At 37.7% G+C, this 19,127-nt stretch overlaps 1 protein-coding gene across 5 annotated transcripts in view; it reads left to right on the top strand.

The window, feature by feature from the left end:
- LOC101716930 (zinc finger protein 699) overlaps positions 1-19,127 on the top strand; it is a 72,634-nt gene that overhangs the window by 2,035 nt on the left and 51,472 nt on the right. For 3 of the 5 annotated variants that reach the window (XM_004865298.4, XM_004865299.4, XM_004865296.4), the window contains 4 exons: positions 1,028-1,080; positions 4,721-4,847; positions 7,181-7,364; positions 7,710-17,867. In XM_004865298.4, the coding sequence (XP_004865355.2) occupies positions 1,028-1,080; positions 4,721-4,847; positions 7,181-7,364; positions 7,710-9,153 (1,808 nt within the window). In that variant the 3' untranslated portion in view covers positions 9,154-17,867. Of the gene's footprint in view, positions 1-1,027; positions 1,081-4,720; positions 4,848-7,180; positions 7,365-7,709; positions 17,868-19,127 lie in introns of those variants that run through there. The other 2 variants (XM_087202015.1, XM_087202014.1) reach the window with 1 other exon arrangement.

Here is a 19,127-nt window from a genome sequence, read left to right as displayed (position 1 = left end):
TTCAAAGTGCCCTATGGGGTTCTAGATTAAATCCTGGTAATGTTAGAGAATAGGAGCTTTAATAACAGCTAGGTTGTAAGATTTATGTTTTAAAAATGAACTCTTTGGACATGTAGGCTTAAATACAAATAGACTTGAAATCATACTCTGCCTCAGCAGCTTTATAATTGGGTAATATTGAGTAGATAGTCAATTTTTTCAAAGATTCCTCAACTTTAAATTGTTTGGTATATCTGATTAACAGAGTTTCTATAAGAAGTAAGTAATATATGCACATTTCTTTACAAAGTCATTATCACATTAGGGTTGCTATTATAAAAACAGTAAAGTGTTATTTTTTTTACTGGCTTTCACATATGCTACCTATTTTACTCCAGAAGGAACTTTTGAATTTTCCATGTTTCAAATTTGTGAAACAATGCTGCAGTGCCACTTTGAAGGGGAGCACAGATCTACTAGTATACTGTAGAGGGAAAGTAAGCATGTGAATCACAGAAACACAAATTTTTCTGTGTCCTACATATGGAATTTAGTGGGTTGATGCTCAGAAACTAGTTTTGGGGAAAACCCTACCCTGACAACAGGTACAGAAGTAAGTTCTGGAACTGAGCCCTCAGAAGTCTGCTTTCATGGATTTGATACAGGGAGTATTTGTTCCTATGGTTGAAGGCACTGCTTGATAAATTTTATGTCTTTTGTTATAATAGAAAAATTGACAAGAGGATATTTTTAGACATCAGTTAACTTGCTTACAAAATGTCACTCTTAAGTGTCTTCTTTATGATTAGCAAGGACCAGAGCATTGTGTTCTAGCTTTAGATAAGGTTTTTCTACATTATTTACAAGATCAGTGAATGTTTGCCTGGGTATGTTACTGTGTGTGTGTGTAAATTTTCATTTGTAATTGATGTACTACAGGATCCAGGCTCATGAGTTCATGAGTATGGGAACTTCAGGGAGGTTTGGGTTCTTCTTTCGGCATCTCCCTTACCTGTAACTTATCAGTATCCTGCTTTTCTTTGTGAAGGTGACATGGGGGAAGAAAGAAGAAATGCTGAGTTACAGAAAAATATGATACAGGTAAGTGAAGGTAATAATTCTCCAAGGAATACTTCCCTTCCACCAGGTTGTCCTTTAGCTATTTAGATCATAGCTTACCAGTCTGTTAATGTATTGGATACCATGATAAGTATTTTAGGCTTTGGATGACATAGAACTTCTATTCCAGAAATTGTCAGAGAGAAAGAGAAACTGTCATTTTAGTGCAAAAGCAGACATAGACATAACACGGCTTGTTTCTTTTTTTAATCCTCTGCCCCTTCCCACCCACCTCTCTCCCTCTGCCTCTAAATCCCTTGTTATGGCTTGTGTTTAGATGTCCCACCAAAGCCACAGGCAGTCAACATAGGTGGGGCTTTTTCAGAAGTGGGTGGAGGCTCCAGGGCACTAGGATTAAGGGTGTGAGTGCTACCCATCCTAAGTAGTCTGGATAAGATAAAAGGGGCAGAAAGACACTGTCAAGATTCCTTGTTGCTTTTGCTATCTCCTGTCCGCCAACTTGAACTGTTTCTCCTACCATGCCTTGGAGTCAGTGGATTATGGATTAAAACCTCTACAAACTGAGCTAAATAAACCTTTCCTCTTTTAACTTTGAGTGTCAGGTATTTTTTCTCAGCAATGAGAAAAGTACTTAAGACAAAATGTGGTACCAGAAAAGTGGGCTTCTTGTGTCCTTGTTGTGACTATACCTGACCATGTGGTTTAGGAGTCTTTGGGACTGGCTTGTGAGAAGAGTTTGGAAGGTTTGGAGATGCCAGCGAAAAAGTAGAGCTGGAATTCCTGAGGCTGTACTTGATGAGATAGTCTGGTTAGAGCTCAGAAGACCAGAATGCTAGTAGAAATTTTGCCAGTAAAGACCAGGCTGAGGAGGTTTTTGCTGGAAAGAAGGATGTGAGCTGTTGGACTCCAGATGATGTGTGTTATGGCTTGGCAGAAAGTTTGTCTGCATTTTTTTCAGGTCCAGAGACTTTGCCTGAGACTGAGATTAAGGGTGGTACTAATGAATCTTGCAGAAGAAATTTCAAGACAGTCTAATGTTGAGGCAGTGGCTTGGCTACTGTTGGGGGCTTTTAGCCAGATCTGTATTGGGAATCAAGAGCAAAGAGGCCAGCACAGTGAGTTAAAATGTTGGGAATTTGGCCAGAAAGGAAGTACCAGTAAAGCTGTGGACTGTAAAGATAGAGTAGAGGATATCTACATTGCTGAGACAAAACAGGATTATAGAAAAGATGGTCTGGAGACATCACAAGAAGCAGCAGGACTCTACCCTTTGCAGCCTCAAAATTGCTAAAGTGAAAGAATTTGCTTAAAGAAGAGAGCTACAGAGCACCATGTTCCACAATGGTGGTGGCCTAGAGTTTGTTTCTCAGGATTGGGTTTGGAGTGCTTAGTGATCCGGGACTTGACCCCTACAGCCAAACGAGAAGGAAGCCTGGCTACTGCTCCAGCTGGTGGTGGACCTTGGCAACAGCCATGTGGCACTGGTTTTAGGTGCATGTGGAATGCAAGAGTTGTGGGATCTGGAAGGCTTCTACCCAGATTTCAGAAGAAGGCTTGGGAGACCAGGCAGAGTGTGAACCCGAAGATGCAGTAGAGACTGCAGAATTTTGGAGAAGCCAGGTAGGTGAATCATCTGAGGAAAGCTGCAAGGAGAGAGCAGAGCTGCCCAAGAGAGAAGCCCTGGGAGCCACAACCACTGACAGTGCCATAGGGGTGGAGCCACCCAAGCCCCTTTGGAGTTCACAACTTGCCACAGATTGCTGAGGATGCTGGAAGTGGAGCTGTGGGATTTAATGTTTGCCTTGTTGGATTCTAGGCTTCCTCTGTTCTCTTTCCTTGCTATACCCCTGTGTGTAACTTTTCAAATGGAAATGTTATCTTATGTCATTGAGTATTACAAGTGTTTAACTGTACTAATGAGTATATGAGGATACAGTTAAGTCTTTGTCTTAAATCTCAGAGGAGACTTTGGACTCGGACTTTTCAGCAATGTTAAAACTGTTAGGACTTTGGCAACTCTTAGAGATGGACTAAATGCCTTTTTCATAAAGAGATGTGCGTGAGTCTTTGTTGGGCGGGGGGCAGGGGCAGAATGCTTTTGTTTTGATGTCCACCCAGAGCCTCATGTGTTCATAGGTGGGGCTTTTTCAGAGGTGGGTGGATCTCGGGTGTGTCTGATTGATTCCTGGTACAGTGCCAGGCTCCAGGGCACTAGAATTAAGAGTATGAGTGCTACTGGCTCTAAGTAGCCTGGATAAGATAAAAGGGCCAGAAAGACACTGTTAAGGTTTCTTGTTGCTTTCTTTGTCTTCAGCCATGACCTGTTTCTCCTTTTGATGCCCCTCAGAATGGGTGCTGGTTTAGAAAGAGCAAGGGATGATTAAAGGTTTGGAACTTTTAGCTCCAACCTTTCTCCAGATTGGGGAGGGGAGGGGACTGAAGTTCATTACCAATAATCATCAGTCTTGCTTAGTAGTGAAGCCTCCATAAGAACTCAAGAAGAATGGGTTTGGGATGTATTAATCACTTTTCCATTGCTGGGACAAAAATACTCGACATTTCCAATTTAAAGAAGGAAGTGTTTGTTTTGACTTAGTGTTTCAAAGGTTTCAGTCCACAATCTGCTGGCTGTAAGGCAGAACTAACATGGTAGAAGGGTGTGGGAAAAGAAAGCTGCCTCACTCATGGCATCTAGAAAACAGAAAACAGGGCAAAGCCAAAGAGGATGAGGCCAGGGACCAGATATAATTCCCTAGGTCACACCCCCCATGACCTTCTTCCAATTGGCCCCCTCCTCTATTAGCCCCTGAACACAACAGTAGTTAACCCATTGATGAGGCTAGTGCCTTCACAATCCAGTCACCTCTCCTGAAATCTCTTCATTCATTCAAATGGACATTCAAGATTAACTGGCAGAGGGAAGCTTCTGGGTAGCTGAACATAGTGGAACATAGTGGAAGTTCTTGGAGCTTGGTGTTCCAACAGGGTATGGAAATTCTGTACCTCTTTCTACTATATCTACCTCTTCATTTGCCTGTTCATGTGTATAACTTGTAATCTTCTTTGTAATTAGCCAGTAGACATCTTTGAGCCATTCTGGCAGATTGATTGAACTGAAGGTGTGAATATCAGGATCTATTTTATATCGCCAGTTGGTCAGAAGAATTTGAGAACAGTGTTGTGGGACTGAGCCACCATTATGTTGGGTGATACTATCTCTGGGTAGACATTGTGAGAATTTTATTGAATTATAGGACACCCAGATTTTCATGAGAAAAATCTTCCACACATCTGGTGTGAGAAGTATGTATTCAGCAACTCTGTAATAGTATATAAGAAGTGTGTATTTGTGCTGTATTCAGCAACTCTGAGAGTGACTGTGTTCAATCTCATTACTATCACACTGCAGAGAAAGAAATTGAGCGTTTTCAAAGTGCTAAGCCTAGCCGGAGATTTTGATTAGTTAGAAAGGGTATGTGGGTGGAAAGGGAAAACAATCTCTGACTGAGTCCCACAGTAGATTCCGGGAGACAGTAGAATCAATCTTCTGAACTTTCTCTGAATTGATTCTCCATTCTCAGTATTGTCAGCCTCCTCCATCCTCTTGTACAACATAAGGCACTTGCACTTTTCTAAAAAATAAAAATTGTGGCTATTTTAGGATTCACTGACCTTTGAAGATTTGGCTGTGGACTTTAGCCCTGAGGAATGGGCTTTGTTGGATCTTGCTCAGAGAAAACTCTACAGAGATGTGATGCTGGAAACCTTCCGGAACCTGGCTTCCCTAGGTAAGAATGGCAGTATTCATTCATGTCGTTTAGAAAACAGATTATTTTTCCAATTCACCTTGTTCTGGGATTTGAGCTGAAGAAGGGGAATGCATTGATAAGTAAGGCAGATATGCTCACTGACCCCCAGGTATTCTTGTCTGGAGAGGTTTTATCATGTAAATAAACACCAGTGTTTTAGACCTCCAGTTTATTTTTCTTGTGGTGGAAACGCTTGAACTTATTGTTGAAAGCCTGGGCATGACGGGGTCATTTTGGAGCAAGGGAAGATGATTTGAAACCTTCTGAGGATTTTACTGTTGTGAATGCTGTTTGCCAAAAGACCACCAGGGATATGCTTATAAATAAGCAACTTGGGTTTGTTTCTCAGCGCAGCATAGAAGAGCATTCCCTACGAGGAATTGTGTGGCATCTTAGTGAGAGGGCATTAGGGAGTATCGCGGGATTTATGCTTTGGTTGAATGATTTGGGAATTGGTCTGAGGAAGCCAACTGTCTTATTTTCTGAGGCCTTCTCTAACAAAGTACCGCACACTGGTGGCTAACCAGCTGAAGTTTATTCTGTCATCTTTCTGAATGCTGGAAGTCCAAAATCATGGTGTCAGCCGGGTGGTACTCTCTGAGGGGTTAGGGAAAATGTCTCTCCTTGTCTCTTCTCAGCTTCTAGTGGTCATGGACAGTCCTTGGTGTTCTTTGGTTTGACTTAGCACTCAAGTCTCTGCCTCAGTCTTCTTTCCTGTGTGGCTGTTTTAAATCACTTTCCTTATAGTGACACCAGTTATTAGATTTAAGGCCTACTTTCATCCAGAATAACATCTTACATTGATAATATCTTCAAAGACCTTTTATCCATATATGGTAACATTCTGAGATTCTGAGGAGACATTTTAATAGGCTTAATTTTTTAGAGCATGTTTATGTTCATGTTTTAAGTTAGAGCAGAAGGTAGAGAGATTTTTATATGTGCTCCTTCCCCCTCCTCTTTCCCCACTTTCAACATTTCCCACCAGATGGTGTGTTTGTTACAGTTGAACCTACATTGACACATTTTCACTACTACAATGGAGTCTGTAGTTTCCATTAGGGTTCACTTATGCTGTATATTCTGTGGCTTTGGAAAAATGTACAGTGACATATATCCACTATTATAGTGTCAGAGTAGTTTCACTACCCTAAAAAGTTCTGTGTGCTCTACCTATTCATCCCTCCCTCTCCCTGAACCCTTTGTCAGCCACTGATTTTGTACTGTCTCTTGTCATTTTGCCTTGTACAGGATGTTGTATAGTTGGAATCAGGTCATCAGGTCATATGCTGCCTTTTCAGATTGGCTTCTTTCACTTACTCATGTGCAGTTGAGTTTCTTTTATGCCTTTTCATGACTTGATAGCTCATTTCTTTTTAGTGCTAAATAATATTCTGTTGTCCGGATGTGTTAGAGTTTATCCACTTACCTACTGTGAGGCATCTTGTTTGCTTCCATGTTTTGGCAATGAGGAATGAAGCTGTCAAAGCATTTATGTGTAGGTTTTTGTGTGGACATAAGTTTTCTCAGCTCCTTTGGGTGAATACTAAGCACAGATGATGTTGGAACCTATGATAAGAATATGCTTAATTTTGTAAAAAACCATCATAATGTTTTCCAAGCAGCTGTGCCATTTTATATTCCTGCCAACAGTTAGTGAGAGATCCTATTACTCCATATTCTTGTCAGCATTTGATTTTGCCACTCTTCTGATAGGCCAATAGTAGAATATCACTGTTTTAATCTGCATTTCCCTGATGACCTATATGGGGAGCATCTTTTCTATTCTGCTTGAGGAGGCTAATCATCCACAGATACTTCAGCTTATTTATTTATTACACACTTGGGCACTTTAACACTGAGCAACATCCCCAGCCCTTTTTTATTTTTCAAATCTTGAAGCAGGGTCTCAAAAGTTGCCCAGGGGGGAGTTGAACTTGAGATCCTCCTGTGTCAGCCTCCCTGAGTGCTAGCTAGGATAACAGGCATGTGTGCCCAGCTAATTATTTTAACCTTTTATCTGTCCTCTCTTACTTACCTTATCTTTTGTAAAGGCTTTATTGGCTTTTTTAAAGTTAGTATTTGGTATACGCATTTTATTCAACCCCTTTCTGTTCTGCTCTCCTAATACTGTTCCACTTGTTACCATCAATGTCAGTCTTCACAGAACTGTTTCTTAGTGAATTGCAAACTATGTTACCCCATCCCTGTTAATATCAAAATCTTGAAACAGCCACAGTGCTAAAAGTCACTGATGGTTTCACTGATTTTTTTTTTTTTTTCTCACTGATGGTTTCACTCTTTTGTTTCAGGTTTTAAGATTCTACTTAAAACTAATGAATCAGTTGTTCTGCCTGATAATAATTTAGAAAAAGTATCTAATGAACAAAAAGTCATAAGATTCAATAGAAATGGTTCTTGGTTCTCCATTTTACATGCAAACTGGGAACACTATGGTATTGATGAGAAGAACAAAAGCCATGGGAGACTTTTGAGGTGAGTGTCCTTCACAGATGAGAAAGTAGTTCCTCAGGAGAGAATTAAAATGTCTTGAGATTTAAGAAATGTGTTTACATATGCCCAAGTCAAAAGTTGTGATTTCACAAATAATTTTGTCTGTAAACTTTTTCCTACAAATGAGACTGAGTTTTTTACACATATTTCATTAGTAATCATTCATCACAAAATTGCCGTAAGTCAAAAATGTAGTGAAACTATTGGCTGTGCTAAAGCTATCCATGAGAACATTCATCTTGTAAATTGACAGGGAAAGTAAAGCATGTACACTCACTGACAATGGTAAAAAATTATTACTAATAATGTCCCTTTCATTTTTAAAAGTCACATGGTGGAGAACGTCTATGAATGTAATGAAGAAAATCAAAGTGAACAAATTCCAAATCTTAATGTGCTCAAGAGAACTACTGAAGTAAACTCCTATGAATGTCATGAGTGTGGAAAAGCCTTCCTGTGCCATTCATCCCTTAAGAATCACATCAGATCTCATACCAGAAGCAAACCCTACCAGTGTCAGGAATGTGGGAAAACCTTCCATTTTCTTGCTTATTTTAAAAAGCATATGAAGACTCCTACTGAAGAGAAGCCCTATGAATGTAAGGAGTGTGCCATACTCTTCAGTTGTTCCTCATTCTTTAGGGCACATATGAAAATTCACAGTGGAAAAGTAAACTATGAATGTAAGGAATGTGGGAAAACTTTCAGTACTTCTTCTTATCTCACTGAACATAAAAGAATTCATAGTGGAGATAAGCCTTGTGAATGTGATGAGTGTGGGAAGGCCTTTAGTTGTCCTTCATCACTCTCCCAACACAAAAGAATTCATAGTGGGGATAAGCCGTATGAATGCAAGGAATGTGGGAAGGCCTTTAGTTCTTCCTCTCACCTCATAACACATATCAGAATTCACACTGGAGAGAAGCCTTACGAATGCAAAGAGTGTGGGAAGGCCTTCAGTGAGTCCTCAAAACTCAGTCGACATATGAGAGCACATACTGGAGAGAAACCATATAAATGTAAGGACTGTGGGAAAACCTACAATTGCCCCTCCTCCTTGAGCATCCATATGAGGAAACACACTGGAGAGAAACCCTATGAATGTCTGGAATGTGGAAAAGCCTTCTATCTTCCCACTTCCCTGTATACACATGTGAAAAATCAGAGTAGAGAGAAACCATATGAGTGTAAACAATGTGGGAAGGCCTTCAGTTGTCCCTCATCCTTTAAAGCACATGTGAGAGATCATGCCCGAGAGATACAATATGAGTGTAAGGAGTGTGGGAAGGTCTTCAGTCGTTCCTCATCCCTCACCGAACACTTGAGAACTCACAGTGGAGAGAAGCCTTATCAGTGTAAGGAATGTGGGAAAGCCTTTATTAGTTCCTCCCAGCTTACAGTTCACAGAAGAACTCACACTGGAGAGAAACCTTATGAATGTAAGAATTGTGAGAAATCCTTTATGTATTTCTCAGCCTTCAGCTTCCATATGAGAATGCACACAGGGGAAAAACCATATGAGTGCAAGGAATGTGGGAAGGCTTTTCGACATTCCTCATACCTAACCATCCATGCAAGAATGCACACTGGAGAAAAACCCTTTGAATGTCTGGAATGTGGGAAAGCCTTCAGGTGTCCTTCATCTTTTCAAAGACACGTGAAAAGCCACACAGGAGAGAAACCATATGAATGTAAGGAATGTGGGAAAGCCTTTATTTGTGCAGCCTACCTTCGAAGACATGTGAAAATCCACAATAGAGGAAAAATATGAAGATCAGGAATACAGCAATGTGTGCAAGAGTCATTATCATAGGCAGCTTGTTAAATCACCTTGTGACTATGAGAAAGTAGAACATTGCTTATTCTTTGGAAGACTAGAGCATACCTGAGAGGAACCTTGTGTATGAAAACCATGTAGGAAAACTTCCCTGAGCATCACTTCACTTATTATTTATCAAAAAATTCATACTAAAAGGATCTAGGGCTCATCCTTGAAAGTAAACTGAGTACTTCCTAAGTTCCAGTATTTTTAATAGGCAGGTGTTAAATTTATGGGGATAAATTTACCTTAGCTGTAGCCACATATTTTGTATGAGGTACATTTTTTAAAGTTTCTTCTTGATAGATGTTTGCTATACATAATACACATTCATTGTAGGGGATTAGTGCATGCACATACTACATCATGATCTTTTTACTTCCCCTTTCTCCCTCCCATCTCCCCCACCTCTAGACTCCTTATCTCCACGAAGTCTACCTCCCTGTTTCCTATCATTTATGTTGCTCTTTAAATAATTTATACTTTGAATTTTTATGTGAGAGAAACCATATATTTACTTTTTTATTATATACATATATATGTATATATATAATATATATATTTGACCCAGATGGAAATAATATTTCCATTAAAAGACTTTTGGACCCATGTGGGGTTTGAAGTTTATGTTTTCATAGGAGAGTAGTCTTTTATTTGGTTTGTTCATTGTTCTTTAAGTGTTTGGTCATTAAGATGTGGACACTGGGTTTTTTTGGGGGGGGGGTCACATATCAGATGCTGGAGGTTGCCTAGCCAGCATTTCTCCTTCCCCGCTTTTTACTGTGAGAATCTACAGATTATGGGAATTAGAAGTTTTTACTATCAAAATATTGGATCCAAATCCTAGCCATGTGCAAGGACAAAGAATAAAGTGTGAAAACAGCATATGAAACCATGCGCTTTCCTGTCTTGTATTTATTAATTTCTGCTGAAATTACCATAAAGGTTTTGATAGTGAAAACTTGTAATTCCTGAGATAGTGTTCTCTCTGACAGCATGCAAGGCAAGTTGCCATGGTATTTTTTCTAAACGAATCGCTCAGTATTCAGGTTTAATTGCAGTGTTGGCACTTTGTGATAAATGATTGGGTTTTGGGTTGCAGTTTGGACACTCAGTCTCTGAAAGATTCACTGAGATCAGGGCTGCTGGTGCTTGTGCTTTCTACAAGACTTAGATGTCAGAGAATAGTGTGGATCAGTTTGGCTACTGAAGAGCTCTGTAGACTGAGCTCTCAAGGCTGGACAAATGTACATCACCAGCCTGTATCATTCACCCGTCTGGCTGCTGGTCCCAGTTTAGTGGACTCTGTGCCTGTGTCTCCACCCAGATTCATCATCTTCTTTGGAGAATGTAGACTAAGATAGGCATATCATCAAATGAAGTCTATTATATATGTTTTATATCAATACATTTAACAAATTCTAATAATGACATACTTATTACAAAACAGTGGACAAATATTGTTTGGCCTCCTTTAAGTGCCCTACATCTCTAGAAAAGAGTGTTCTCTTTATTTCCAGATAAGGAAAATCAGCACAGAGAAATGGAGTGGTTTACACATACTACATAGTGAATATTTGAAAGATGTGGCCCCCAAACTTGGTACACTGTTTCTAGTCTCAGGGCTCTTGTCAGCCTGCAGGAGTGCTTGTCTTTTTGTCAATCTTGATTGAGTACAGATGAATTAACTGTGCCAAACCATCAATTCTTTGTTGAGATTCAGCAAGTTGATCTGTGAAACAGGTTAGAATCTGGTTTACAAGGACATTAATGATGCAAGATCTGTAGGTTCTACAGCTTTCTATGAATAAAAATTCACAGAATTTTAGGACCGAATGGAAATCTGAGATATAAAAATATTCTCTATATGGAGAGATTTCACATGAAGCTATCATAGAATAATTATTACCAGAGACTTTCTCATTTAATACCTCAATAAAAATATAATTGATAGCTTTTTTTTTTCTTTTGGGAAAAAATATAAGCAATAATACAGTCTAAGCATGGGCTGGATTTCATAATTACAATCCATGCACATAGACAGAAATTTTCACGGGTGTAATGAGAGAAGCATAGAATTTTGGTTGGATTTTTGTTACAGGAAATTGGTAAATAAAATGCAGTTCAGTCTTTAGGTAATATATATCATTTAAAATGTTATACCTAAATGTAGGTACTTCATACAAATTAAATCTGTTATAGTAATCATGAATTGGTAGAGCAATACAATTTTAAGAAAATTTATACATAAACCAATGCTATGGAATTTTGACAGAAAATTCTGACAGTGTATTTAGGAAACAGGCATACAGCGGAATCTGATTATATATTCTTTGTACCCATGTAAGGTGTATGGGTACACAAAACCTCACATTTTATTAGAGATATTTCAAATTTTTATAGAACAGTACTGAAAAGAATATTAAATATTTATAATTTTAATGGTTAATGGCTTTTTGTTTCATTTTAAAAAATTGTAATGAGCAGTCCACTTAATTAGGTAAACATTTTAAAAGACATACTTGGGGAGAGAAGATAGCTGCCTTGAGGGTGACAGTAACGGTGCCAAATTGGTGCTAGAGAAAAGCAGAGACCCTAAGGTAGGGGCAAGAGATAAAGTTTGATAAGGAATGATAAATGAAAATTTAGCTCGCCTAAAATCCAGTGATTAGGGAGTGTGTGCGGGAAAACCACCACTCCTGTGTCATGGTACTGCATACCACGCAGCAGACCTGGTGTACATGTCATCTTGGGAGAGGATTGGACTGAGGGAGGAAGCTGGCCCTTCAGTGACAGCCTGGGTGATTGGACTCAAAACCACAATTCTTTACTGGGCAAAGCAAGTGAGACATATCCCGAGAAGCCAAAGCACTGTGGGTTGGAACAAACTACTATGTACTTGGACCTTGTAAACAGCACTCCAGTGCCAGTGAGCATCAGGAGTATGGCAAGAGGAAATGCTTGACTGATACAGGAAAAAAGCCACCCATTACCCTCACATACAATGGGAATCCTATTAATGGAGCATTCAGAACATGACCTACACTTGTCTGTAGGCTCCCATGAAGGGCTCCCCGCACCTGCTTGCTGGGGACTGTAGAACACTGGGAGACCCAAGATGGTGACAATGCAGAGTAGAGGACTGGGGGCTCTGTGAGAGGAGAGACAGAGGCTGGTGCAAAAGTCAGAGGGTAGTTTGGCCAGGCCAAAACAGTGGGTCTTCTATTGTCTCTCCACCACTGGAAAGGCCTGAAACTGAAAAGTCCTGACCAAATGCCTCACACTGGCAAAAGGGGTCCTTAGCTGAGCCTAGGTGTGGCACTAGGTTCTGTGGATGGAGTGGAGACAGATCTCCGTGGGCAGAGATGATGAACAGTACCTGGGCCCGTGGCCTTTTGGTCATATATTAAAAGCATGTGGATGGAAGACAAACACCCACGATAAATATCCTGCCTCATCAGTTAAGGTTATTGGATCTATAGAGGACTGCAGTGGATCACATCTGGGGCACAGCTTGTAACCAGGACACATTCAGAGGGAGCAACAGCCCTCATGGCTTCAGAGAGGCAGTTATGTGGCCTTTAGGGAAACTTTTTGACTGCTCACAGTCAGATCAACACTCTAGTATGGAGGGAACTGTAAAATCTCGGGGTGAATGCTACAACTGTGAAATTTGTATCTTTATTTCTGTTTTTATTGTGCTTGGTGTAGTTATTGTTTCCTCCCTTCTTTGATTTGATTCATCTTGGTTGATCCCAGAGATAAAGAATTCTATAGAATTCATAAACAGCATAAATGACCAATGTGAAGAGAAGCGTTAAAGACAGGAGAGCAGGAAAAAAATTATTCAACAGCTACTGAAGGATGGTAAGAAGACAAACCTAACACTAATTGGAGTTGGAGAGGAGTTAGAGGACAGCATACATGAAATTAAAAATCTCTTTACAGGCCCAGGGATTTAGTTCAGTGGTTCTGCTGCCTGCCTCGCAAGTGCAAGGACCTGAGCTCGATCCCCGGTACCAAAAAAAAAAAATCTTTACAGAAATACCAGGAAACTTTCCAAGTATAAGGGAAAACTATACACAGGAAATTGAGGCTTTCAGAATGCCTAATAACTGTGATGAAGATACTTCACATGACATATCATAGACAAAATCTTGCATGTTCAACAAAAAAAATCTTAAAAACTGTCAGAGAAAAGGAACACATCACTTATTAAGGTAAATGCATTAGGGTGAGAGCAGACTTTTGAACACAAACTGTGAAGGCCAGAAGAGCTTGAAGTTTTTCAAGCTCTAAAAGAAAACAACTTAAAACCAAGCTAATAGGTATATTGTGCAAAACTGTCAAAATTGATGGAGAAATAAGGACATTTCATGACAACACTTTGAGAACTACATGAACACCACAAACTATCATTCAAAAGTAATAAAAAATGAAAAATGAAAAAAAATGAAAAGACAACCTACAGAATTGGAAAAAATTTGCCAGCTATTAGTTGGATGGAGGAGTAATATCTAAAATATATGTAGAACTCAAAAACATTAAATCACCAAAATAGAAGACCCAATCAAAATGGGCAAGTGCAATGAGTAGACATTTCAAAGAAGCACAAATGGCCAATAAATACATGAAGAAATGGTCAGTATTTCTGCCCATCAGAGAAATGCAAATTAAAACAATACTGAGTTTCCCTTTTAACCCAGAAAGAATGGCCATCATCAAAAAAAATCAAATAATAGATGCTGGTGAGGCTGTAGGGGAAAAGGAACCCTTCTACACTGTTGGTAGAGATGTTAACTAGTACAACCACTATGGAGATCAGTATGGAGATACCTTTAAAAAAACTAGAAATTCCATTAGAGCCAGGTATTTCTCTTTTGGAAATCTTCCTGAAAGAGTAAAAGACATCGTTTCAGTGATCCATGCATACTCATATTTATAGCAGCACAATCCACAATAGCTAAATCTTGGAAGTGGCCTATATTTCCACCAACAGATGAATGGATAAGGAACACCACAAACTATCATTCAAAAGTAATAAAAAATGTCTTTGAAAGACAATGAAGCCAAAACAGGCAAAAGATCAGCTGGAAATAATGCATCAAACAAAGTGAGCAGTTAAAAAGAAAAATTCAATAACAAGACAAAAAGAATGCAATGATAGGAATAAGTCAACACCTTTCGGTAATAACATATATGGCCTTAATTCTCAAAGACACAGATTGGCAGACTGGATCAAAAAATAGAATCAAATGGTCTGTTGCATTCAAGAAACTCATCTAATCCAAAAAGAAATTGACACTAAAAATCAAAGGATGATAAAATAAAATAAAATACTATTTTCCTGTGCCAGGACCCTCAAAGCAAGAGTGGTAGCAGTTTTATTCTCAGAAAAATAAACTTCAAGCTAAAACTGGTCAAAAGGTGCAAAGAACATTACTATGTATTAAATTAGGGAACAATTTGACAAGAAGAGATTAAAAAAATCAAACACCAGCATAACATAGTGGGTGATATTTAAACCCCTCTTTCACAGAGCAACAGATCAACTAAACAAGAAAGATCAAAACTGAACCACACCTTTAAATGAAGGACTTAAGAGATACCTACAGAGTTTTCTAGCCATACCACAACAGAACACACATTCTCAGCAGTGCACAGAACTTTCTTCAAAATAGACTACATACTAGTCCATAAAACCTGATTAAATAAATAACAAAAATATAAAAATGATTCCATATATACTATCAGATAATAGCACAATGAAACCAAAAGTCAATTATAAAAAGAACCACACAAATTTCACTGACATGTGGGCATTAAATAACACACCCCTAAATACTCAGTGAGTCACAGAAGTCAATGAAGAAATTAAACACTTCTAGAATCAAATGATTTTGCCAGTACAACATAACACAACCTACATGAAACAATGCAGTTCTAAAAGAGAAAATTATTACTATGATGCTTATAAAAAACAGCAAGGTCAAATAATCTACCTAATGATGTACCCCCCCCCCAAACTACAAAAACAACTGCCAAAACCTAGAACAAGAAGGGAAACCATAAGGATCAGAGCAGAAATTAATGAAATTGAAACTAAAAACAATACAAAGGATCGAGGAATTGAGTAGCTGATTTTTTAAATCAAAATAGACAAGCCCTTAGCCAAACTTACCAAAACAAGAAAAGGCCCACATCAATGCAATTAAAATTTTAAAAAATAAAGTCACAATATATACTACTGGAATCCAGGACATTAACAACTACTATGAAAAACTGTTCTCCAACAAATTGGAGATCTTGCAGAAATGAATAAATTTCTAGACATATGAATTATCAAAACAACCAAGAAAACAAAAATACTGAACAATAACAATCAAGGAAGTTGAAACAGTAAGAACCCTACAAAGAAAAGCATAAGACCTGATGCATTCACTGCTGAATTCTACAAGCCATCCAGGGAGGAAATAATACTTCTTAAACTCTTTAATAAAATTGTAAGAGAAGGAGGACTTCCAAACTCCTTCCTGGAAGGTAGTCATATATTGACTCAAACTAGATCAGGACCCAACTAAAAATACAAACTATAGAGCAATCTCTTTGATGAACATAGGTGAAAACTCTTCAAGATACTGGCAAACAATGCAACAAACCAAAAAGTTCATGCACCATGATCGAGCAGGTTTCAATCCAAGGAGCAAGGAAGGTCTTTAAACATTACATAAACAGAAGCAAGGAAAAAAATCACATGATCATCTCAATAGATGCAGAAGCCATTGACAAAGTATAACATCCATATATGATTAACTCTTAAGAAAATAGGTTTGGAAGGATTCTACCTCAGTCTGATAAAATCACTTACAACAAAGCTACTGTCAACATCATATTAAATGGGGAAATAAAAACCCTTTTTCTTCAAAATCAGAACAGGACAAGCATGTCCAGTATAACCGTTCCTCTTCATTGTAGTACTGAAAATATTAACTAGAGCAATCAAGCAAGAGAAACATGAATGGGGTACATATAGGGAAGAATGAAATCAAATTATCACTGTTTACAAATGACATGGTATTTTACATAGAACATCCAAAAATTCCACCAAATGAGTCCTAGAATTAATAACCAAATTCAGCAATGTAAGAGCATACAACATTAATACTAAAAAGTATACACCAAAAATGAACCGACCAAAAAAGAAATTATGAAAAGAATACCATTCACAATAACAGCAAGAAAAATCAAATACTTTAGAATTAACATAATAAAAAAGTAAAAGAGCTTTATAACAAAAACTACAGTACTCTCAAAAAGGAGACTGAACAGGACATTAGAAAGTAGACACCCCCTGTACCTTGCTACGAAGAACCAACATTATCAAAATGACCATGCTCTCAAAACGGATACATAAATTTAATCCAAATCCAATAAAAACACCAACAGCATTCCTCATAGAACTAGGGAGAATAATTCTAAAATTCATATAGAAGTAGAAAAGACTGAAAATAGCAAAAGCAATCATGGATAACAAAAGCAATATAGGAGGCATGATCCTGGATTTCAAATTATACTAGAAAGTTACAATGATAAAAACATGGTACTGGAAAAAAAAGGACATGTGGAGCCATGAAATAGAGGATGCAGAAACAACCATTTACCTATTCAGCCATGTGATCTTTGACAAAAGGCCAAAAACATGCCCTAGAGGAAAGACAGCCTTTTTAGCAAATGGTGCTGGAAAAACAGTATTCACATACAGAAGATTGAAGTAAGACCCATGTCTCCTACCATATACTAAAGTAAAATAAAAAGGATCAAAGATCTAAACATTAAAACAGAAACACTTAACCTGCTGGAAAGTGAAATGGTAAAACTCTTGAACATATAGGCATAGGCAAGGACTTTTTGAACAGAACCACAGTTGTACAAGAAATAACACCAAGAAACAACACATGCGATTGTGTCAAATTAAATAGCTTTTGCACAGCAATAGAAAAAATCAGAGTGAAAAGATAACATACACAATTGGAAAAAATTTTTGTCAGCTACACCTCAGACAGAGAATATCTAGAACATGCAAGGAACTAAAAAAAATCCCCCGGAATAAAAGACCTAATAAAAGCTAGGAAAGTGAAATGAATAACCACTTTTTAGAAGAAGTACAAATGGCCAATAAATATCTGGAAAAAAATTCAACATCACTGATGATTAGAGAAATGCAAATTAAAAAACTGACGTTCTTTAAAAGAATGACTATCAATAAATGGAACAAGAACATTCTGGCAAGGCTTTGGGGTAAAAGGAACCTTTCTACGTTGTTAGTGGCCATTTAAGCTAGTACAATCACTATGGAAATCATTAGGGAGACTGGTTTAAAAACTTAGAAATTCCACTCAACCCAGGTATTCCCCTTCTAGGTATCTTCTTGAGAGTTAAAGATATATTACAGTGATACATACTCATGTTTGTAGGTGCAGAATTCATCATAGCTAAGTCATGGAACTGGCCTATATGTTCATTGACAAATGATGGAAAAAGGAAATGTGGCATTTGTACACAATGGAGTCTTAACTCTGCTATAAAGAAAATTAAATTTGAGTCACTTGTAGGAACATGGATGCACCCTGAATCCTTAAGCGAAGTAAATCACAGAAGCTGAAAAATCATATGATTTCTTTTATATGAGAAACCCAATGTAAAAATAAATCAAATAGCAAAATAAAAGACAGTAGGAAATAGACAAATCTCTGTGAAATGGGAAGGTGACTAAGATATGAAGGGAGAGGGGAGGGACGAAGTGTATGTAAAAAAATTAAAATGTCATGCAAATGTACCAACTCCCTACAATAAATGTATTCACTATTTAATGTAGTAATATATAATAAATTTTTAAAATGAACAATTGAATAGACACTTCTCAGAAGAAGAGGGACATATTGTCAAAAAGTACAATAAAAATCTAGAACATCTTTTGCCATTAGGGAGATGTAAATCAAAACAACACAAATTCCATCTTCCTCTAGTAAGAATGGCTATCATAAGGAACAAAATATACAAATGCTTTTGACGGTGTGGGGAAAAGGAATACTTTTACGTTGCTGGTGGGAATTTAAACTAGTACAACCAGTATGGGAGTATGGATGGAGATGCCTCAAGAAACTAAAAGTAGAAACTCAATTTGACCAAGCTATATTCTTCTATGTATCTTATCAAAAGAATTAAAGTTATATTAAATGACACGTGCATATACATGTTTATAAAACCACAATTCACAATAGGTAAGTTAGGAAAACAGCTTAGATGTCCATCAACAGGTGAATAAGTAAAGAATGTGATATATATAATTACTAGCCATAAAGTAGGAGAAAATCATGCCATTTGTAGGAACACATAATCCTTGACACTGTAATGTTGAATGAAATTAATTAGACACAAAGTTTAATATTGTATTGTTTGCTTTATGCAAGAAATCCAAATTAAATATAATTTAAAAACAAAGGAAAATGATAAGGAATAGAGGTGTAGATTTTTTGGTAATGGGGAAGTAGAATTGCAGGAGGAAAATGGAGAAAAGGGATCAAAAATGATTTTTGTGTGTATGTGTATACATTCATTCAAAGCAAATGCAAATACTATGTATCACAAAAATACAGTAATAAAGCTTTAAAAAAGAAAAGACAAGTAAACAAAATATGTAGAGTCTGAACTAGTTTTTTTCCTATTTCTAATATTTTTTTTCTCAAAGGTGTCCATAAACTATAGAACCAGAAATTCTAATGTATATTTCACATTTTTTTTCTGACACTCTGAGAGGATCCAGACTACAACCCATTCTTTTTGGACTGTTTCTATTTATTATCTGGTTCTGGTGCTTGGGAACTGGCTCATCATTCTGCCAACAGCCTTGACTTCACCTCCACACC

This window comes from Heterocephalus glaber, unplaced genomic scaffold, assembly GCF_053883595.1.
Source record: "Heterocephalus glaber isolate CG9 unplaced genomic scaffold, H.glaber_assembly_v1.0 deba00001761, whole genome shotgun sequence".
NCBI lineage: Eukaryota > Metazoa > Chordata > Mammalia > Rodentia > Bathyergidae > Heterocephalus > Heterocephalus glaber.
Note: the sequence above shows the minus strand (reverse complement) of the source record. Positions and strands in the feature narration are given on the sequence as shown.